Source organism: Trichoplax adhaerens, genomic scaffold, assembly GCF_000150275.1.
Source record: "Trichoplax adhaerens TRIADscaffold_12 genomic scaffold, whole genome shotgun sequence".
In the NCBI taxonomy this organism is placed as follows: domain Eukaryota; kingdom Metazoa; phylum Placozoa; class Uniplacotomia; order Trichoplacea; family Trichoplacidae; genus Trichoplax; species Trichoplax adhaerens.
The window spans coordinates 733,790-759,004 of NW_002060954.1; the positions used below are offsets into that span (position 1 = coordinate 733,790).

General features: G+C 31.6%; 3 protein-coding genes across 3 annotated transcripts; all 3 read right to left on the reverse strand.

Moving 5' to 3' along the window:
* Positions 1–769: 769 nt before the first annotated feature.
* On the reverse strand, positions 770–7,191 carry TRIADDRAFT_30133 (uncharacterized protein; the record flags this gene model as incomplete). The annotated part of the gene is made up of 22 exons (XM_002115848.1): positions 770–901; positions 981–1,047; positions 1,133–1,267; positions 1,392–1,519; positions 1,593–1,643; positions 1,737–1,765; positions 1,841–1,921; positions 2,009–2,069; positions 2,181–2,239; positions 2,334–2,481; positions 2,626–2,727; positions 2,800–2,914; positions 3,225–3,388; positions 3,509–3,655; positions 3,746–3,838; positions 3,973–4,056; positions 4,125–4,207; positions 4,276–4,519; positions 4,627–4,730; positions 4,940–5,018; positions 5,694–5,795; positions 6,916–7,191. 22 exons carry the CDS (start codon positions 7,189–7,191, stop codon positions 770–772), a joined length of 2,484 nt encoding a protein of 827 aa, XP_002115884.1.
* Positions 7,192–9,483: 2,292 nt separating this feature from the next.
* TRIADDRAFT_59764 (uncharacterized protein) lies at positions 9,484–11,993 on the reverse strand (the record flags this gene model as incomplete). Its single annotated transcript, XM_002115849.1, has 9 exons — positions 9,484–9,651; positions 9,768–9,904; positions 9,983–10,045; positions 10,152–10,209; positions 10,365–10,411; positions 10,533–10,620; positions 10,724–10,758; positions 10,852–11,166; positions 11,828–11,993. The coding sequence occupies 9 exons, from the start codon at positions 11,991–11,993 to the stop codon at positions 9,484–9,486; spliced, it is 1,077 nt and encodes a 358-aa protein (XP_002115885.1).
* A 3,696-nt stretch (positions 11,994–15,689) lies between these two features.
* Positions 15,690–16,244, reverse strand: TRIADDRAFT_59765 (uncharacterized protein; the record flags this gene model as incomplete). The annotated part of the gene is made up of 1 exon (XM_002115850.1): positions 15,690–16,244. The coding sequence occupies one exon, from the start codon at positions 16,242–16,244 to the stop codon at positions 15,690–15,692; it is 555 nt and encodes a 184-aa protein (XP_002115886.1).
* Positions 16,245–25,215: the final 8,971 nt, after the last annotated feature.

Below are 25,215 nucleotides of genomic sequence, written 5' to 3' on the forward strand. Positions count from 1 at the left end.
AGGAACAACCTTAAAAATTGCATTATTGCTGATACGGAACTCAAAATGTAGAGATATTTTAGGTATATAGTAGTAATGAATAAAAATGAAATACATATAATAGAAAGCTCGGTCGTTAATATATTAACATTATAGGTGATACTGTTGGTCCCTGTCAGTTATAAGCTGCGATAGTTGCAAGTTTTCTTGAATTGAGAGATTATAGACTGACTATTCATGATGTACGATGATGTTATTACTTTTAAGCTCGCTTTATACGATCAAGGATAAAATTTTTATATTAGCAGTAAATACAAAAATTTCACAGTATTCATCAACGAATCCAAGATTATAGTATAACAACCTCCAATATGGATCGTTGTACATACGCACTAGCGAAACTAACCACTACAATTTAAAGCCAAACAATTGCTATAAAATCAGGATATCCGGAAACAAGTTAACATTAAATGACATGTTCTAGTTGTAGATTGATGATTTCTAAATCAGAATCTACAGTTTGAGGTATATTAAACCAAAAATATTACCCCAGACACTACAAAGAGCAATAGTTGAAACAAAATTGCACATATTTCAGTTTTAACAAAAAATGACATCAAATGATAACAACAGGGTAGATTCTATTAAGGCTCTGATTGAATAGTTTTACGTATAATACCAAACTGGAATGACATTAGAGTGACATGTTTACACCGATACATAGTCTTAGGGGTAAACAAATATTTAAAAATGCTACTGTGGGTATCATTTAAACAGTAGATGAGTAAGTTTAAGCCATATCCACGGTCACTGGTTTTATGTCCCATATGTCCTTAGCATATTCATTAATTGTCCGATCACTAGAAAATTTTCCGCAATTAGCAATATTTAGCAGGCACATCCTAGTCCAGGCTATTCGGTCCTGATCGAGCGAAATTTGTTCATTTGTTAATATGAGTTATTAGATAAAAATACTCTTATCAAATTTCTTAATTACCAACCTTATAAGCTTCACTAACTCTCTCTTGACATTTCACATATGATTCATAATCAGCCAGTAAGCAAAACCTATTTTAAGAATTGTTTGTGAAACATTCAGAAAGGATTTACATAAATATACCATAAGCAGTAATATTATTAATAGGAGGCACACCTATCATGGTAAAGCAGTATATCAACAAGATCATGAAAGAGGTCTGGTTGTGTAGGAGAATAGACGCCGTCCTTGATTTGATCAATTGCCATTTTTAGTTCTTCATTAGCTTCGTAAAATTTTCTTGCATCATAGCTATTGAAATACAGAAAAACTGTTAATTACTCTATACCTATTTCTCATTGGGTCATATAATTGATACTTTAACATTACTCTATAAATATCATTTTAAATAGACATGCATACTAGTATAGCATACCCTTTACGCTTCAGACTTTCTACTTCTTTCACTGTCATTCCAAATATGAACATATTGTCTTCACCCATTTCTTCCAACATTTCGACATTAGCCCCGTCCAAAGTACCAATCGTTAAAGCTCCATTAGCCTAAAGAGTCAAAAAATTAACTAATTATAGTGATATTTTCAACAGCTACAGCCTCAATAACATTTAAAACTACCATAAATTTCATATTTCCAGTTCCGGAAGCTTCAGTACCAGCTGTTGATATCTATCAGAAATAAGCATAATACATTAACATACGAAAATCGTATAGTTTATCGGTTCTTCTAAATATCATACTAAAATAGGATATAATACATACCTGTTCGGAAAGATCAGCAGCGGGAAATACTGTTATCGTAAAACATAAGATCGCAAGGAGCATTAACATTTTCCGGAAATAATAGTTATCATGACGTGAATTACCTTTTTCCGCCACTGACACTTTATAGTTCTCGAGGAAGACAATTTTCAAGCGATCACCGACAATGGGGTCATTATTTATTACTGATAGTAACATACAACACACCGTTAACATCGATATATATAAAATTTCATAGATTATAGATTTTAAATTATTACTAGAACACTTACTTTTCGCAATGCTATTTATTAAAAGGATTATTTTCTTTGCAACATAATATCCAGGTGCAGCCTTTGTGATCAAAATGAATATATGATATGTATAATTAGTAACTTCCTTAGTTTTACACTAAATTAAGTTACTTGATAATTCTTTACCATCTAAGCTTAAAGATTGACATACCTTACCGCCTATCATAATGCTTCGTGGAACAAACGAAGCATTAGGATCTTTCTTAATACCTTTAGTAATCAAATTAGATGTAGTTAGTTCTATTCGTAAAGATAAACGAGAGGCAAATTCGTTTTTAAAAATTCCAAGAAAAATCTCACTGACGATTGTACAATGTAATCATATGGAGTGCATTCAACAGCTGGCGCTTGTATTCATGCAGACGTTTTACTTGGATATCGAATATCGAAGCAAGATTTAATTTAACCCCAAATGTGTCTTCAATGTATTTAGCAAAGCGCCTTTTGTTATCCTAAAAATAGTATTTTTTCAATTAAGTAACATAATATAGTACTAAAATACCTAATATTACATTTAAAACTTAATTTTCCTACTGCGTCAGTTAATATTGAAACAACATTTAATCCGTTTATAATAATAAAGCTTATTGTCATACCTGTTTTACTTGGTAAAGGGATTGCAAAAATGTTTTATCATTCTTGAATTCTTGAAGTTTCTTTAGCTCATATAGATTTATCTTCCAATCATCATTGATTTTCTAAGGGAGAATGAGATCAGGAGTGTGAGTAAATTTACAATGACCTCACGCAAAAACAAATAATGTGGATACCTCCGATATAAGATCTGACAAGCCTGGATTACATAAAACGATCCAACGTCGAGGGGTAATGCCATTTGTCTTGTTCTGAAACTTTTCTGGTGACAGCTCATAAAAATCCTTAAATCTAATATGGTAAATGTTTTATAAAGGTTAATTAAGGACATGAAGTAGTATATGATTCAAAAGTAACATAAATGACGATAAATTAATTAAAATACAATGCTGTACATATGCCTAATGACTACGAACATATCGTAGGTGTCCCTAAGACTTCTGTATTTAAGATAAAATTTCTTGCTATACAGTAATAACAAATCTACCGCCATACAACACTATCTTAACGGTTTCATCATAGAGAATAGCATATAACGTATTCATCACAAATTAATTATGAATTAAGTCATCGCATTGTTAGCATTATGTTTACAGCTTACACCAAGGATTTTAGTAATGATGAATGAAGTTCTGCAACCCCATTAATACTGTGTGAAGCGATGATAGCTAAAAACGCCATGTTGATTCGTTTTTCTCCTTCTTCCTCCACAAGAGACATTCTTTTAATTCGATCAAAGTCTCCGGGATACAATTTCGATATATTCTACATGAAATGAGTTAAAGAGTTACTTGGAACGCGTACACGTGTATATTATCTGTAATCGATGCGAAATATAAGGATATACGTAAAGTTATATAGATTAAGTAGAAATGTACAGCATACTTCTAAATGATGGTGATTAATTTTGTAAATAATCTGCAGATGACGTGGTAGGACATGTTCCAGCATCGATACAGGCCAACGTTCTAGTGCTTCAGGCAGTAGCGTATGATTGGTATAAGCAAAGGTACTATTGCATATATTCCAGGCCTGTAAAGTTTGTTGTGGAATAATAGTAAAGATCATACCTTTCAAATTTCAGTGGTATTGGTATTATCCTAATCCAAAGAGTTAAATTACCTTCTCCCAGGATAATTGTTCAATATCGACTAGAATCCTCATTAATTCCGGAATTGCAAGAGCTGGATGAGTATCATTAAGTTGTATTGCAGCCTGTAAAATATGATCATACACTTAGTTACATCAAAAATAAATTACGTTAGATATTTATATATATGCTAAATTGCCTTATTGGGGAATTCATCGAAGGCGATATCCTTTGCATGTATCGACCCGTAAGTAGACACTTTATATCTACGAACGATATCATGAAGGGTAGCAGCAACCAAAAAATATTCTTGTTTCAAGCGTAGCTCTTTGCCAATAAAAAACTTTCAAGAAAAGAGTGTTAAAAAGTAATACGCAGGGTGTATCACAACGATGTACAATTTTAACTTACGTTGTCATTGGGATATAGTACGCGGCTGATATTTTCGGCTAGATTACGATCACAGACAGCCTGTACGTAGTCTCCAGCATTAACTGTAATCAAGAAAAGAGTTATACGCTTTAATAGTATAATTTAAAGTTAAAAATTCATCATTACATACAGTGTGATAAATCGAAGTCTTTTGAAGATTTGCAAGACCATAGTCTAAGCGTGTTCACGGTATTATTATCGTATCCTGGGATTGGTGTATCATAAGGCATAGCCATAACTTGAGTCGTATCAACCCACTTGCAAACACCATCATGTTCTTCTACGTGTCCATAATAGTTTACTGGAATAATATATTCAGGCCTTGGCTTTTCCCATGGATTACCATAGCGCAACCAATCATCAGGCTCCTCAATCTAGATTTAATCGTCAGAAAATTTTTCAAGCTTAATTAGACAAGGGGAAAAGTAAGGATTGAAATAAGCTCATACTATAGGCAGCGCTAAATTTACACTGAATTAACCTGATTTCCATTGACAATTTTTTGAGTAAAGATGCCATATTCGTAGCGAATCCCATAACCATAAGCAGGATATGATAAAGTAGCAAGTGAATCCAGGAAGCAAGCTGTATAGAAGGTTATGTAGAGGTTTTAACTGTGATTAGTAAAGAATTTAACACTTTACAGTTGCTTCCTCTAGTGGAATAAGATATAAGCTAACTATTTCGCAGATTATACTACATTAGATGTTAAAGTTAGTAAATTCAAGATATTATATCCTATTACAATACAGTATGATCAAAATAAGATGTTAATACAAGTATTCACTGCTTACCAGCCAAGCGTCCAAGTCCCCCGTTACCTAAGCCGGCGTCTTCTTCCTTTTCTTCTAACTCCTCCATTTCTAGACCGAGCTAAAATGTTGTAAGCATCAACTTTAGATACAATTATATAATTATCAACCCTTATCAGATATATGCATAAATAGTAATGAAATTTTAACTTAAGTACGTCAGTTACTTACATTTAACTACAGACTATTATCTTATCACTATTTAAATCTACAGATCATTATATAATTATAAGTAATTACTTTTTATTGGTTTTACAAGTACACACTACTTTTTACAAAATAAAAATAAAAATTTAATATTATAAATCACAAAAATGAGCCTGTTGCAGAGCTATCATGATGTTAAAATGTTATTGCATATTAGAAAAGATGAAAGAAATGATATACAGTTACTACTACGTTCTGTAATAAACAGATAACACTAGTCATCGGAAAGAAATTAACTGACTTTCAACTACATTTCTCTCTACTCAATTATAATTAATTATCAATGAAAGATTGAAAGTCTTCATTACTGGAAATATCATTGCATATCATAAAGCTGACTGCTGTAGCTAAACTACATGATTAAACTAGTATATGCTAATCTTATCCTTAATAAAGATCTAAATCTTTATATTTTATTTGATTCTTGTCACGGTTTTAGAACTCTATAGACTAGGTATAAAATAAGATGAAATAAAGTATCGATCTCAATGTACTTACTATAGTGTAATATACTACATATGACACCAACCTCGTACATAGCTTCGTCACATTCCGCGTAAATTCTTGCGTTGATCATTGTATTAGTCAAGGCTCGCCCCATGTAATATTCCATGGATAAATAATAAACCCTCTGTTATGAGATAATATCATGAGCTATTGTAATATAATAATATTAATTTTAATCAAAAATTTATCACACCGGGACTTTAATTCAGTGATAGAAAAGAACCTTTCGAAACTAACCAGTATATACTGTATATATATATATATCAATTAGCATATGCAAATATCAGCTGACATTTCTACAGTATACAGTATCATTCATTTATGATATTGGTCATTTGTACATACAGTTCCTAATAGGGCCAACTATCTAAAGAGCTGCATATACTGGACAGCTGGGAAATTTTGTCAGATATGCAATGGTAGTATGGTAGTGTAATTTATTGCCTTACTGTATAGTAATAATACATGGTTTGGCTGTGCACACCATACAGTAGGCACTATACTTTTCGAAATGTAAGTACAAATTCTGTCGCTATTATCTAATACGTACAACATGAGTTTATATGTGCACGTCTAATGTGCCTACTATTAAGTTGCATTCTTAATCGTGACGCACGAAAATGGCTTAATTACTACTACTGTATTACCGTACTACAATAAATAAACAGCACGTATTAATTTAAAAATATAAACGATTGTTCAATCCAATTCAATATAATACATAGCTATTACTTGCAAATATACGACAAATAACTAAAGAATGCTGAACCGGTGTAATTGAGAAGGTAGCATAGATTTTGCGACTACTTTAGTATTGAAGATCATGATGGGTAGAAAATCTTATTTAAAGCACTTCAAACTACTACAAACGATGTCATGCTATAAACGCAATTCGATATCGCGTCAATTTTTCATAGAAGTAATAATGGTAGCAAATTATTACTAATCCAGTGCTGTAAATGAGTCATTTAGCATTAAGCTACAATTTTAAAATACGATCAATAATTAATATATTTCCTTGAGGTAGTGTGTAATAAACTATTGCAATTGCTGATTTATGCATAGTTCAAAAGGATTTTCCTTCTTTGCTAAATTAACTATTTCGTATGCCGTCCATTAGGAGAAACTGAGGTAAGCTTGCTAACACAATGTTGGCAGCATTGGCGTCATTATCAAATATCAATTGAAATTGTTATTGGTAAGGTAAAATAGGTAATTTTACGTCTCGATTTCAATTACTGTACCTTACAATCTTTTTTATAATAAGTTTGCTGTGAACGAATCCAACGACTAGCGATATATTCTCGGACGGTATGGGCTAGTGCAAAATAGAAGTCGCGACCAGTAGCATTATTACGATCTTTCAATTCAGTATAATGTAAATGACGGTTGAAAGATTTCTTGATTTCTTGAACATTCTCGAATTGTGGTATTTCTCGTACTGAGATTTGTTTACGCCTGTCAACAGAAAAAGGATTACTAGCTATTTTGGCATTCGATGACTTGTCTGCTTGCGCCATAACTTGAAATACTAGGTGTAGTAAATTCACTGAACTGACCGGGCCCAAAGATTTGCTGAAAGTCTAAATATTGAACTATTATTGTGATTTAGAGTACAGTATTTTATTTTTTTTTGGAATACTGTACACTGTACTGCAAGAACTCGGACTTCCAGTACAGTACAGTACATGCTCATGTTCAGTACAGTACAGTACTAGATTTTTATGTAATCTGCACAGTTCATCAAGGCCTTGAAAGATACGCCTCCGTACGTGACTTTAAATTAGACCTCGAATTCATATACTGTACACTGTACGTACTGTACTTTACTTTAAATTAGACCTCGAATTCATATACTGTACACTATACAGTACCGTACCGTGCAATCGTGGATAGATAGATTGGTCATGGACGTCAATTAATGTTGATTTATTGTATTGTACTGGACACTGAGTGTACAGTACATTTTACTTACAGTATTGGAAAACGTTTAGTACTGTACTCTACTAATTTCACTGCCTTTATACTGTACAATGTACTGTAGCAAAATTCCAACTCCTCCCTCTTTCAGCTGGAGTTCTGAAAAATTGTCTACTGCTGCCATTAATTATATTACGATGATTAGAATTAGAATTAGAATAATTAGAATCCCTCTTTTTGAAGTCACTTGTACCGCACTGTGGCGAAGTGCTCACAAGTACTCTAGAGATTCGCCAATTCATCGAGAATACGAGCATACGAGTACAGTATATCCCAAAAAAAAAAAACAATGAGATCATAGTTAGTCAATTGCAACATTTCATTTTGCTGAGCAAAGACCAGCTAAACTTTGAAGTTGCACTTTCCAACCACGCGCTGGCCACGCAGATCTCAGCTTTGGTGCATGCACTATAGATTGCCGGACAATACTACTGTACATTAAGGATAATAATACTGTAATACTCATGAACAACATATGTTGACGAAGTTGGATTGGGTCACACGCTTGTAAATTATTAAAACGATTGTATCTAAAACAATTTTACTGAAATTTAGAATAATTATACTAATGTCAATTCACTTCGCAATGACCACTCCTACAGTAGTAAAATTTTCCAACATTGCAGTCAGCAGAACATGTGATTGAACTTTTACTGAAGCATCAAGCAAGCATGCGCTACTTTCAGTAGTTCACGAGACATAAACGTCGACGTCGTACAGAACTAGTGCAGTAATCGCCTCCTAATAACTCCTAGCTTTTACTCTCGACGAACAGCTGTATAGTGTACAGTACAGTATGTTGTATTCGGTGTCACAGGTACTCCATTAATCCATGGGGCTACTAAAAAACGGCATTTTTTTAGTAGTCCGTGATCAATCGAAACACTTTTACTATTAATTAGATAGCTGCAGTATTCTTACTATGTCTTACAGTAATGTACAGTACACTTGGACAGCTTACCGTCAGGCTATGATCATAATCACTATAAAGCCAATTAAAAGATTATGACCATAACCAAATTACTTACATATATGATACTTCAGCCTAGATTATAATTATATAATTACATTAGAATATAATGCTATAAACTTTATTTATTTACTGGGAAATATAAAAGTAAACGAAGGTATCATTACTAATTAATCTAGGCTAACCTTACTTGTGAACGTAAACTAGATACAGTAATCAATTCTCTGATTACAAAAATAACGTCAAATAAATCTCAAATCATTTCTAACTTACAACATTATTAATGCTACTCGGATGCATAGGTGGATAATAAATTTAATATACCCCACAATGCGGATAAACTACTTACACATTCATGTGCATAAAAATTTAAAATTAGGAGCTCAATATAAGAATTCTTGGCTCTACTTTAAGCATGCCTAAAGCGATGGACAGTAACTTACAAGTTGAAGTAATTAACTAATCAAATATGCAAGCTGACGATAAGCTTACACAATTAAATTGTTAATTGTTTCGAAAAGTAGTAATTATAGAGATTAACCTTTGTGTATTACTATTGCTTAAACAGAGGTTATAGTTTCTTGGTTATAATCACCTCAATAGGTCCACTAACTAAATGATTAAATGTAAGTAGCATAAAATGACTGTAAAGAGATTTACTTTATTGCAACTCCACATACGTAATTATTCTTGCTCTTATTTTACTTTGAAATACTTGCAAAATAGGAAAAAAATATTATACAACAGCCTGACGCGAATAATTCACCATTTTTTGCTATAAATTAAAAACAACAGTTGGTATCATTTCTAATATATCAATAATATATTATCATACACAATGCTGCATTTAATAAAACGACATCTAGATATTATCCATTTCAAGATGATGGGGAGCAATAATCCTACTCTTCTTTGACTTTAGTGCAACTCCTGAACTTGGTGATGCAACAACTACGGGCCTATAACCATTCTCAGGGCGAAATTCGACAACTTTCAAGTTCGTCCTATCCGAAAGTTGCTGAAAGGTTTCCTGTAATTTTGATTTAAAAGTGAGTTTCAGTAACTTCATTCAGACACTGATGGGAATCGGTCAATGAATGATACAGTATCATATCGATCAATTAAGTCAAACTTAGTACACTTTACCTGACATTGTAAAGCTTTAAAAGCCGCATGGATGATATTGCCAGGATTTGTCGAACCAATTACTTTCGCTCTTAAATCGGCTATACCCGCTAATTCACAAATTGAAGTAATTGCCCTATGACACCGTAACCCTTCACCTGTAATTTGAAATAATTAAGTCATATCAATACTACACTGACGAATCCTTAATATATCATGAAGAAATTCGTGTTTACCTTTTGATCGCTTTTCCATTTTAACATGCGTCTTCTTATACTTTGTTTTAATATCATGAAAAACTAGCAGTGAGGTAAAATGTTTAAATTTAATTTTAACGCCAGCAACAGAGCGTAAGAAACTGCAGGATATGAAGCAGCAATAGGTGATAATTAGTTAATAACTTACTTGTATGTCCGTCACATCTATCGACGTGACATAAATAATTTACAGCCCTGTTCTTAGCCTACACATGTATTGGATATTTATCATATATTAATTAAGCTTTCGAAATAGTTCTATATATACTGAAATTGCTTAAGCAAATTAGGCACTAAAAATATTTATCTATTAATTAATACTGTAATATAAAGTATTCATCAATCAATTCTAGAATGCAACCTTTCTGAGAGCAGTTCTAACATCCTGTCCTTTACCGAAAGCATAGCCTAGAGGAAAGTAACGAATGGATAAAACTTTTTCAATATAAGAAATAGTTTTAAATATAGGAGGTAAACTAATAATTTCTGCTTTAGTCAAGTTCACGCATCATTTCTATTAATTACACACCAATTGCTCCATTTTTATTGCCAACAATTACTAATGCTCTCATTCTAGATCGTTTTCCCCCAGACGTCTGATTTGTAACTCTCCTCAGCTAGATAAACAGTAAACAGACAATTAAAAAGTTGCTATAATCCAGAGTTAATATTGTAATAGTCCAATTATATTTAAGGGCCATGATATTGAAATCCCTATACCTCGATGCACGTCGAATAAAATTCATCCAAAATAGCTAATAATAATTAAAATCATCCAAAATAAATGATTTAATATACCAAAATAGATACAGAAATAACACTTTACGTGTATGGATTAAAAATTTTACTTCCGTCTGGTGCTGCAGGCGAGCCAAGACTGCGACCGCCCCACCCGAAACCTGTCCATCCTCTACCCAAATCCTTCTTTAGCGTCGACCTATAATTATCTACTCTAGGACTGAACGATGGCTGATCTTCCTGGTGTTCCTCAGTAGATGAGAGACTCGTACGTTTTCCCAATTTAGTACTTTCTAAAGGAGCATTATAGCCCGGCCATTTAAACTTATCCACTGCAGCATTGAAATCAACCGCCTTCTTCTTAACTCTTGTACCACGTCGTCCACGACCTCCTGTTGCTGCTTTTCTTAAAATATTAAATTCATCTAAAAAATTAAATTATATAGTTATTTGGGTGACTATTATTACACGTAAGGGATAAATATTTCTCAAGGTCAAGAAATGAGAAATGTAAGTAAGTACCTTGATAAAGTACTCAAATCCTATATAATATGCTTACAATACAATTAATGTCTAACATCTACAGTATACGCGTTAAACATTAAAATATTGCTTCCTATCATCCACCGTTGACCACTATAGCACTGTAAACTCACATGCAAGTAGCGTACAAGAAAATCCTTAAGTAGTCGGAACAATTTTACTTGATCTTCTATAACTAAGCTACAAATTTACTGTATAGGTACTAAAATCACATTACAGTAAGCGTACGATTATAAGTATCTAAATTTGTATCAACGGAAAAAAACATGAATAAAATCCTACTGAATTATTAATCTTTAGCCTTTCTAAACCAGTAGAATACCCTACAATTGGGTTCGCTACTGAGCACTGAGCTATTTTGAGATAGAGTATATTACCAGGGTACCTAAAAAAGTGCACAATACGTATGTCGTACGGTTGTGCCAGCACTACTATACAGACAGGCATCCATATACTCTACGACAAATATACATTCAAAAATATTCCTACAACACACATTACTACGTGATCTACTGTACTAAGCTTTTCCTGTTGTATACTTACGTCTCGTCAAGGCTGTCGTATAATTTCGCTGATCAAGCGGAGTGTAGAGACAATTTAGGCTTGCAACACGATAGATATTTTCACATTTTGCAATGGAACCACGGACATTGCTCACAATTGCAGATACTTTATAACAAATTGATGTAAAACGAAGTCCGGTTAGCATTACTTGCAAATACTGTCGATTTTAGGTCGTAGTAATAACCCTCAATTAGATATCCACGAAGCAATATTGCAAGTACACGACAACTGGCAATGAGTTTTCCAACACTGGTCCTAACACAAGACTTTGTACCAAACCTTTGCTTTGTGCTTACTGTGCTGCATGTAGTAGATCAACATTACTATGCGTTTGTACCGTACTTTCTGTACTGTACTCTAGGACGCAGGTGCGGTTTGCAGGCTGATCTTAATCTTTCTGCAACGAATGTTTCAGCATACTGTACACTGTACAGTAGTACAGTACAGTACAGTACAGTACAGTACGCGTACAGTACCGTACAGTACAGAGTCTCTACTGTACAGTGTACAGTACTGTAAACGAAAAGTGTTCCGATTTAGAAATCATTTTCCAGTTCCAAATCCTCCTTGGAGTCGTGAACATCAGTATTCTACACTCTCAACGTTCAACAGCTGTTTCTCGCCTTTATTACAAACCCTGGTTTTAGAAAAGAGTTTAAATCCTTATTAGTTTTGGGCGATATGCTGATCTATTTTGATGACGATTTATCAACTGCGACAGGTTGACAATTCAGTCCAGACTGCATAGTAACCGTAACTGCTGCTACATTGCCCAGCTAAAATCCCTAGATCTAATCAAAAACTACTATAGCAACGAATCCTGCGAATTGAATACATTGATATTTAATGATTACATACTGTATAGTTTTAAAAAATTTAAATTGGGCAGCTCAAACAAAGTGAAGATATACGGTGCTACACAGTTACTGTAGTCAGAGAGCCTTGGAGGGATTTACGCACTCTACTGTACACGGTACCTCAAATTGCACAACATATTCAGATAAAATAAATTGATTACAAGGTCCTGTGAAAGACTCTTATGATACTTGTGTTCGCGCAATACATAAACTGAAACTTTAATCATTACATGATCATACAAAGGTATGGCATAATGCACTTGAAATTGATTCTAGTTATTTGTAATTTCATAAATTTCTTATAATTCTAGAATTCTGAAAATCCTATACTTCTACCACTATTACTGTACTGTACATGACGTAAAAGTATACAGAACAGATAGGATTAGAATACACTACCCACGATAATTGCAGTATAATTTCTGCTATAACCTAGCATACAATACGTATTCGAGTATACAGTAAGCCATGGACTACTAAGAAAGACCTTTTTTAGTTCCATGAGTAAGCCCATCGAAATTTGTGCATACTTGCGAAGATATAATTTGATTATATCTCAAACTTAAGCAAAGTAAATCAATAATTCAATTCTAGATGGCAAACTGGCAAAGAATTAAGACTCAGCTTCGTCGGAATAAGTTTATGATGTATGGTCTACCGATGTTTGTAAGTAGTTCATTATAAAGCGTTTACGGCATTTAGAATTTGCAAAGTTTAAAATATACCAGTCATTTCACTATTTGGTCGCTACAAACGACCTACGGCTGTCATTACTAGGTTACGAAAGCTTGTAAACTTTAATGTCATAGCAATCATATCTACAAATTTAACTAAATTTACAACTGTTTACACAGATTTTAGTCATAGCAGGTTCATTCGGCTTAAAGGAATTTACAGAACTGAAGTATAATATCAGAGATGAAAAGATCCGAACTGTACGTAGATAAAATGACTGACTAATATTGTAAACTTTATAAACAATTTTAATAAATGTACAATGTACATATATGCGTATCTTAAACGTTACTTCATTTAACAACTACTTATGATATAACACTTTAATTTTCTAGTTACTACAAAATTATAAAAAATTACTGTTATTATGCTGTTATAGTCATGACTTTATGAATTAATACTTACTGTTGCATGTATGAAATGCAGTTAACGGCAGAAGAAAAGCTTGCATTACACCAAAAAGGCAAAAAAAAGACTCTAGAAGAAGTGTACGAGGCAAGCCTAATACGTACAGTTAATCAAATGCCACAATACTACTTGTAGCTTTGCTAATAGTAATATACACTTTCGTAACTTTGGCAATCATCTTTACCTTATTTAAAGAATAATTCTTACTCGCTCTATTCTTTTACTTGTGTAGAATACTATGAAAGAATTAGACATTGAACACTGGGTGAATAAACGAGGCCCACGTCCTTGGGAATCAAAAGCAGATAGAACTGACTCCTAAAACGAGAAATCTAGAAAAAATCATTTATACCATATTTTAGCCTTCTTATACAAATACACTTACATTCAATACAACATAAGCTTATTAATTTTCATAGATTTATTATTACAACTATTTTATTAAATACTATTATACATAGCATTAATTACGTATAACGTCATACCGTTTGCCCTCACAGATACGTAAACTAACTAAGCAAAATCATTCTTACAATTATATATGTTATATATACGATGCGAATCCCTATTTCATTAATTGTTATTGCAATTATTGCAATAGTCGGCACTACTGTTGGAAAATATTTGCATGATGAACAAATTAAAGTTGTTTAAATACATAGAAACGAGTTCCTAATTACTATGATATAAAATATATGTTCTACTAGCATATAATACAAGACTCATGAAGATATAACTTAATTACGCAGTAGAACTGCAGTTCCTGTGTAGTTCTCTATTAATTTTAATTCATTCCATTTCATACTAAACTATAGAGTCTCTAACAATAGGTAAAACGACATTGTATTCATATTAATGCTTACTCCATGAAAGTTCAAGATCACCGTACCGTATTCAGACCTCGACCACAGGATGGTCCAAAATTTAGTAACAAATGCCTTATACATGCTATAGGTGTGATTAATTTTTATTATTCGACCCCAATTACATAATTTTGATTTAGGAATGGATTCAATATTATCACTACATCAATAGTTTGGATGGATAGTAAAGCATGATCGACTTAATATTGCATAACCATAGTAATAATATATAAATTTATACGGTATGCTACGCTATCAAGCGATTAAAAAAGCTATGGGCTACATCATTTCAGTATAACTGCAAATATCATAATCAAGATTATAATATACACTTACTACAACATAATACTGATATAACTCGAAATGTAGTAAATAGTATCACCGTGATATTCTTTACATAAATTGTGTCATAAATGTAGGCAATTTCCATTTACTTACACGAAGTGACTACATTGATAATGCTAAAAGTTTACATCTGATATAGTGACAATATGTTAATTGTTTAAATGTTTCGTAAATGTATCATGATATAATTTAAAATCGGAGACCGTACTGTTTTAATATACGCGTAAATATCTGTCTTTATCATCTTTACAATAGCTACGATCGTATTTATCAAGTATAGCATAGTAGCAGTTATTTTAATCATTCTTATAATATCTATTGCACAAATCCTTGTGCTTTATGTTAGCTAAAGAGACACCATATATTAAATGCTAAAAGTTCTTATCGACCATAGAGTAATAGAATTGAAGTAGCTTATAGATACTGCGAAGTAACTTTTGATGCATGTATAATAGCTAATCTATTGCAGAAGTTAAATATACAATAAATCATAAAGAAGCAAAAAATTGAATTTTTAATCAATTTCGGTTAAAATTCGGTACTGAATAAGTAATAAAGTTTCAAGATCACTTCTACATTAGTACCAAACCGTAAAACTAGATGGTTTCTAAATATTTTTTATCTAATGTCATTTCATAATAAAGAAGTTGATGAAGAAGATGTGATACTTGATTCGCTTTTTAAATCTTCGGAGGTATGATGTAACGCAGTAGATAATGCTCCAATGTAGTTAATTGCTAATCGTAAAGTTGTAATTTTATCCAAGCGGCCATCAGGTGTCGGATAATACGGTACAACTTTCCTTAATTCATCAAAAGCTAAATTCATTAATTTCATGCGCTTCCTTTCGCGACAATTTGCTTTACGCCGGCGATATCGAGATAATTTTCGCGGTTCTGGTAATCCAGTTTCACTATCCCCAGCAGTATTTGCGTCTAACTGAGATAAAATCATTTCTCGTGTTGTTGTTGATCTTTTCCGAAAATTATAAGATCCTCCGCTAGGTGACTGAGGTGTCTTAATTCTTCTACCTTGACCAGTTTTACTCGATTCGTGGTTATTGCTTAGTTGGTTTTTATTTCTATCAATCAAATTAGATGATGCGTCCACAGAAGGGGCCATTGTCGTTATATTAGTATTCTTTGCTGTTGCTAGTGCAGTTTTTCTTCCTTTAGAAGCTTTTATCATATTTGAAAGAAATAAAATAATGTTATCCTTGTTATAAACCAAGCCAAAATTAGTTAATTTTCTAAGCAACTAATCTGATTGGTATTTTAAAGCGAAAAATGCTTGCTTAAAGAATTATTACGCTATCACGATAAAAGAAATAATGTAATACGAAATATCAGAATTATTAAATGTAGTAGATCTTGCGCTAAATGAAAATGGTGAGTAAAGGATAGACTAAACGATAAGAGATGAACAATTAAGCGATATGATGGCTTGTTTTCCCTTCAACCCTTCAATATATAAATATCCGGTCGTGACAATCGGTAAGAACTGATTACAAAATTAATGTAGTATTCCTTAAAATAATTTATTTGCCTGGCGTATGGTTTGATTGTATTTTATGATAATGCACGAGAAGTTGATTGAATATCATTATAAAGGTTAAAACATATACAGATATGTCGCTTTCCTACAGTACTAAATCCTTTGAAAACAAAAATTGTGCCTGTAAGGAATAAATTTATATCATAAAGAACAGATGGAACCAGAGGGAAATAAATCTAAAATTTATTTACTGTCAATTGTTATCAATTTTTTTGTTATGTGCTGTGGCATGATGTTATTAATACTACCGTTAGAAATGGATTAATCATCATATTTCTAAATTGTAACTATTAGTATTAGTACTTGATGGAGTGATTAAATTTTTAAGATTGAAAAAAAACAATAGTTACAACAATAACGGTAGCATCGATTATACGATAATTTAATGTAAATATTAAAGCTATAGTAGTTATATACTGTAGTAATTGCACTATCGATGAATTCGTGATAACAATACTCCTAATGTGAATAAATACCATATTGAAATGTATACGTAGGATGAGTATCAATGCCGCGATTAGTTGCATTTAATACCTTTATAGTAACGATAGCCACGATACCCTGTTAAGGCCCTCGAGTTAGCATATAAAGATATTCATCATTAATAATTACTGTTCATGTATCACTGCTAGACAATATACCTTATATGTCGGATATTATCCACTCAGCACTATTGTACTATTAGCATGCTAAATGTTATTAATATGCAGATTACATGCAAATAAATCCGCACAGTCTATTTCAGAGACAGATAGATAGACATATCTGAATGGAGGTGTTACTTACTGTAATGCTATGGAAAAGGAAAACATATTCAAAAAGTTGAACAATGCTAATTATAAATTAATAGCAACAACAATCTACTGGGTAACTTCAAATCATATACAGTTACTAACAAATCAAATAGCATATTAATTTTTAGATTGAAAATGAATCATTCATTATTCAATCGATCTCTCTGTAACGGAAGAAACACTATCATTTCATTTCCAATATTCAGGGCGATACGAGTATATCAAAAATAATTAAAACTGTACTGTATAGTATTCGGCTGTAAGTTCGTAACAGATACAGTATTATGCCTTTTGCTATGATAGATTGTGCATAGTAGCCATCAGTTAATCTATTTATTTTAATAATATCTATATTTATGATTGTACAGGAAATAGTGAAATTTCTAACTCTACAAGAGATAGTTGCGTTAAATCATAATGAACTATCGATCAATACGAATGCATTAATTTACTAAAGCAATCATGATGTATTACAAAACCTAAACTTAACAGGAAAACACTTTGATTATAATTATCAAATACCACTGCATACAATGACATCAAATATTAAAATAGAATATCGTAACGTATTCAAAAATAATAAGTAAAGGAATACTATTTAATTATCTAACCTTGTGTTGAGGCGAAGTTTAATATAGATTAAATTTTATAAAATTGATACCAAGGCTAGCTTTGCATAAATTGATAAAGACTATTCCAGAAATAGTGAAGAATCAATAGACCAGTATTTTAAAACTTACTGCGATGATACTAACTATTTTTGATTGCAATCCGTAATCAAATGCAATAGTTTTTTAACTGACGTTATAATGATTCGATTTGTGGTTCGTTACAGCTTTTAATAGAGTCTAAACAAGAATAGTTAGCGATTATTGACATTGTCTTCTATTATTATCTCTATTGTCATTTTTAACTGAGGTAAAGCCATTATTTTCCATTGAGTGCATTGAGTCAGCTATTTTATTTTTGGTCGTAGACAACCATTACATAATAGACAGGCACTTGACATGTAATGAGTTAAAATATGAATATTTCAAAAACGTGTGTTACATTTCTCATCTGTTTTTACCGTTTCGCTACAACTGGCATTACGCTATTCATTTGAAACTATTGTTATGAATTAACTAGTAAGAGTATTAATCTTGTTGTTAAAATCATGGTAGAATACATTACGAGAATGGTAACAGTTAAAACCAAAAAGATGACGAGATGGCAATCTTCTTATAGTTGAAAAAATAGAATTATTTGTGAAATGAATCTTTCACATAATTACTGATTACAGAAAGTGTAAGATTTGATCATAATTAAAACTATAGCATGATGTATGATTACAAGGTATACGAAACCGAAATTGAATCAAGAAAATATTTAAAAATTTGAAATAAGAATGAACGATATTCAAACAAAAATAAGAAATATGTCTTCCTTCCTTTATACAATATATCACTATATGACAGTCTATATCTTTGTTGACTGTAATATCATATGGAAAAATAGCTACAGTTAATTAATTACCCTTTTAAGTGCTTAAATATTATATAAAAAAGTAACTTATGTCCATAGAGTAATTGTTTTCTATCCTCTATTTGTCGTCACATATATCATTATTATTGTTGCCATCAATAATAACTGGGTAGCAGGTACCAGATATAATAACATTAACCTAATATATAGCTAAGTAACCAGCATCATTTTAATATTATTTTTCTACCAGTATATCATGTCTAAGATAGACCACATTAAATTAATTCGTCACTTTACCTTAATTTATTCTATTTTTGTTAATGACTGACCTTTGTTATCGTAGTGAGAGGTCCTTTAATGACTAGATTACATTCTTAATAACAATTCCATTGTTAAGCTGAGATTTGTTGTAGACTGTTGAATATAGGATTGATCATTTCTGTATTCATTCCTGATAGCAACATGCCTAGAAGGGACTTAATCAAATACATCCCATTTTTATTCATCTAATACGAACCTATTCAAAAGTATTCAACTTGAATAGCATCACGTTAATCATTAAATGTCAGAAATTATGACAAGACTAATCATAATAAGACCTTGCGGGTAGGAGAAAAGTTGACAAGTTGATTCAACATAAAGACAATAATGACAAGGGCACGTTTTATTTTACTACTTTCTTCCTGCTTCCTTGCGTCATCTAAATTGAACTTGATTTCATACAATGAAAGTAGAAGAGTGAAAAATCCTCACTTATTAAAACCGTATAAGTAAATCTAGTCGAAAAATTCGGAAATACAATTCTAATTAAAAGGGTGGAAGTTACTCTTAATTTTAACACTTGCTTTATGATCGGCATCGATATAATAAAATTTTTTTTAACATACAAATAGAAGCTATTAACGAATATAATTTGTTGCATTAAATATGGTATTATCATAATAGTAATTGCCTACTTGGGTAGATCTACGGTATCTCTTTCTTTCTACATGGTGTTATTTATATTAGTTTACTATCACTTTAGATTTGTTCGGAATGAAGGCTGATTGTAAACGCTCACGCGATGTGCAAAACTATTCTTCTTTGCTAACTTTGTATTAAATCATTTAAATTTTATCAGTATAAATCAGATTAGTAATAGCAACAACTAGAAATAGTATTAACAAGATAAAGATAAACCTTATTGAGTACAGAAGATAATCGCCTATTATAAATAAAAGCAATGAAAACTGAATCACCAATACTGCAGCAAAAGGAGAGCCTTATCTTATTAGATACCCAATAAATTTTGACTAAAAATGTCACTTCGATCAAATAAATCCTTATGACCCATTAAATTAGTATGCATCTGCTAAGTTAGAAAATGGGTAGTCACATCCAGATTATTTCATTACTTGCACATTAATTGGATTGACATGCAAGTGTGAATTTGAATTATAAATATTATATTGATTATATTATTGCTTTTACTTAGTTACGCCTGTGTTTATATTTGTTGTATACTATTAGCCTGATTCAAAGTTTTATTTTCCTATTCGCTATATCGAACTTAGTAAATATACGTACATCTAATGACTTAAAAAGATAGTCCAACACTGAATCACTTCTACAGTATATACTGGAATGGCGCAAACATTGGAAGACGAATATAGATATTCAACTGATTATTAATTCTTTTCCAAACTAACCCAATTTGAAAAATTTATTAGTCCGAATTGCTTGTAATTATTGATTCCTGTTAATCGGTTAGAGTGGTCTGATTTTATTTGTATACATTAGCCACAAGACGCAGATTAATGGCGTGCAACATAGCATTCTTTTTACTGCCATCAACACACGACCAGCACGCTAACCACTCAATTAAAATGCTACCGTTATCTATTGTTTCCTATTGTGATAACTGACCTTAACTGTGAGCACATATTTCTAACTTCAATAATAGATGCTGTTATAAATAAAAGTAAACTTAATATCATCACCCGAATTCATTGGTCTGCCAATGCGATCAATGATATTGTCCGGAATGTATTTGTTTGACTCTCATACGCAACTATACTAGTGTAATGTAACTTAGTATTGTGATTGTAGACTGTTAGCCATGTGTAGTATAATGTACGGTAGATATTTATCCTAAGAGATATTTGGTAGCTGTAACTATAGACTGTAGTGGTAGAGACTCTATGCTAGAGTACAGATGACTATATACAGTAAGCTGTTGAGTTACTAATATGGCTATAGGTAAAAATAGAACTGTAAATCATATATTAGGATATGGTTAATTCATTGTACTTTGGCTGGTGTGAATAATGTCTACGTAAGTACTGTAGTCTTATCCATATTGAATTAATGATGGTCCGCAGTAGAATAGTCTTACTAAGAATAATTTAACTATGTGTAAAATAAGGTAAAAGGTTGCCATGCGGATTGTAGCTGCGAATGCTACGGAAATTATAAAAGCATGCAACTTTAGATTATTCTGTTAGTTCGTTCTAGAAGTCTTTAGAAGTAGTATTCGGCTAGAGTAGAGCTGTGTAGTTAATCTTTGTATAAGATTGAATAAAGCCCTTATTTTTCTAAAATTTGGAATTTCGTGATTGGTATATATCACAACTAGTACAGTACATGCATATATTTGCATCATTGCCGTTATACTATTGTATCAGGACTTTTGCTTTAATAAGTATCAAATTGCAATAATTACTAAATATTAAAACACCAAATACTCCAGGTGTATATTTATTTTCGTAACACTTGATTGTTCTCAATAGCACTACTACTGAAAGGTCTACTGGACGCCCGCGTAAAAAACAATTTCAATTTTGAATACGCGCGTACTGTAGATCATACATTTAGATCCGAAATTTAAACTATTGTCTTTTCCTTATAAGTGCTATCTTGACGAATTATATATATACGTAATTCGCTACTAGCTACAGAATTCAGCTGGAGATGTTATCATGGCCTATGCCATGATCAATTTCATTTATTATTTGCAACTTGCTTCACAAAATGAGAATCATTCTTTCTTGACAAATTCCTTGTCAACGCATATTAATAAGACGCATAAAACAAATTATATAAGTTAAGATCAACTCAGAATGAATTCTTACTAGCACGCTATTTAAAATTTTAACTTATAGTCACTCTTATCGCTGATATAACTTGTGCAAGAAACTGGTCAATAACGGAATTTTGTCATTATAACACCATATTGGTATAACATACTAATTTTACATTCCTTTCCACTCATCTACAATATTAAATATAAATTCTTATTGTCAACATAAGAGGATTGGGTTAGTTATTATTTCTTTTCCTCATTTGCCTTATACCAGTATGTATGCTACTCATTTAGGTACAGTTAGGTAATTTATTGATCATGCAAAATAATGCTGATGAGCTTGAATTGTGCACGGTAGTCCATTAAGTCACCAACTGGTCCAGATAATACTATTTGAACTTATTAGCATCCATTATCCTCATTGATCAAAGTAACTGATCAATGTAGTTGTCATAATCGTTACGGTACTTTACCATACACAGAAATTATTTATACTACGATACTTTTTAATTTGCATGATACTAGATGTTACTAGATAGCAGCCAGCGGTACATAGTAGGTCTAGCTTCTAGCATAATGTCAGCATCGCTAGCAGCAGTGATAACTGCAGAATTTTCTCAAGGGAATGAGGACAATAAAACTATAGCAGTCGATAAAATATCGTAATCAACCCTATCAGTATTCTTTCTCGATTTATTTCAGTTTCAAAAAGAAATAAGGCCTTAATACCTTTTTTGTATTATGAACTACTTGCCATCGTGCCTAGGAATAGTGTGATTCAAAAATACGGTAATGGTGGTGTAATATGCATATATAAGAATTTAAAATTTCAGTTCTGTATGAAATCGAATCAGATTAAAACACAAGACCATCCTCATAATTTCTTCATTATTAGTTTTGTTCTAAACATTCTGGCTTTGCGTTTAGCAATGTATACGGGGAACCGATAAGAATGTTTTAGAATATGATGGATAACCATCTCTCATATATCATACGATATGTCGTTCCTCTATAAATGCAATCCTTTTTCGTTATACCAGCTAATATTAAAAGGATAATGTATTCGCTAGGCTCCTAGCATCAATTTTAATCTCAACCTTAACTGTAATATTTATGAATAGATTTTTCTCTAAATAGTATGTCGTCATTATCAAAATTTATCGGTCAATGATAAAATTTAAACAGCTGGACACAACTGTAGTAACATATGGATAATCATAATAGTTATTCTTTAATTGTGAGTCTATTTATTACCATTGCTGAATTGATCAATAAATGGAACTGTTACTAAGATGCATAAATATGTTAAAGCGTCTACCGTTGAAATTTATCCAGCTTGTTTCTACATAGAGAGTTCCAATATAATTATATGATTGTTAGTTGCAGGATCTCCTCGAGGATAATTATATATTTATACAATAATAATAATAGCATGAAATCAATAAGTTCTTTCATTACTAATGTGAACAGCATCATATATCTTAAACAATAACAATATAGTTTCAATAGAAGCGCAAGCGCCGATGATATTAAAGTAAAATTTAAATTTTATGTTAGTAAATTTATCTGAAATTGAAATTAACCAATTCCAAGATGTAATTTAACGTTAAATATTTAGTAACTCGACATTTTAATCGTAATTAGCTATTAAATCATCAAGAAAATAATAATTTACGAAACAGATGTCGTTCGTAAAGTATAAGCTAAGAGACAATTAAATGGTATTCATAAATAACTTGATAACCATTGATAAAGATGTTGAAAATAACAATAAGTTTATCAAGTTCTCTTGAATAAGGTAGGACCGATTATTCAATTAAAAATATTGAACGGATAAGATACATAATCACTTTAATTAGTTATTTTGGCAGAGAATTATATTTTAGCTATCCAAAAGTTTGTATTAAAATAAGGGTAGTAGGTAAAATAATGATAGTAAAGTTGAATCTATTCTCTTAACAAGGAACGTTACGATTATGTGTGCAAAGCGGTCAAATTATTATTATCGTTCTCTATTATGACATATTGTTTGATAACATGTTGAGCAAAGATGGTAGAGCTATTGTTTATGTATTATTAACTAAATAATGATTTCGTAACTGTCATTAATCATCAGGTAGATGATAATAATTAGTATCCTCTTCCTAATAGCTAATATACACACCCATTTTATTTTCAATACATATCGAACTGACAATTCAGCTATTGAGATCAACAATATTGTTAATTGCCGCCTGCCTGATTCTTATTTCCTACTATCGTTAATTACCGTAGTAAAGTTAGATTGTGATAACCAGACGATGAGAACTCACAGCTTGTCCTTATCCAACTTGAATAAAATTAATAACCATCTATTCATAAATATCATGTATTAGATAGAAACAACCAATCAGTGTTACTCTGTAAATTTAGCAAATGTTGAGATTAAAACGAAAATATTATAGCCGACTCAGTCTACGCACTGAGATCATATTCAACAGGTTTTTTCCTGATTTTTAACCTTTCATCAAGCCGCAAGTAAATAATTATATTAATTTATTTCTTTCAGTCTGATCATCTAAACTTAACCATAGGGTTATATTATCATTTCTACGTTAAGGTACCTGCTTCGCTAAAAGTAGATGGGAGAATTACCATAAAGAATTTTTGTGAAAAACACAAAATATAACTAATTGCATTCATTTCTACTTTAATACGCACAAACCGATATGCGCTTGCTATACATGCAGGTACTGATATCATTAACTGATTGATCACGACGCAAGGTAAAAATTGTTTCGTGTTCAAATATACCAATCAGAATTAATTCGAAATCCTTTAGCCAAAATAGCACCGACTAATTATCGTAATTAAAAAGCCATTCATGTTATAGACTATTTAATTTAGGATTGCATCACACCATTGTCTACTATATTATTCTTTCATCAGGATAAAATTATTAACGTAAATGATATTACTCCATCATGATTAAAAAACGATATACCAGTAAACATGAAAAGTTAAATAAAATGTTACATGTCATACGTCATAGTATATCAAAATTAAATCCATAAATCAGATCAATTATGAATTTGTTATTAATCTGCTCGTATGGCGGATTGAAATAGAAGAAATGCTTGAATTTAATCTGCGGCGTCTATTTTTTAGAAAGATCATTCTACTAAACTTTCAATAATTTTACTTCTAACTTATTTGCAACGGGTATGATTATGTTCCTATGCTCACTGTCAGTAAGAAAAAAAAACATTAAAATTTAACGGTTACTCGCAATTAATTTTACGTTCAA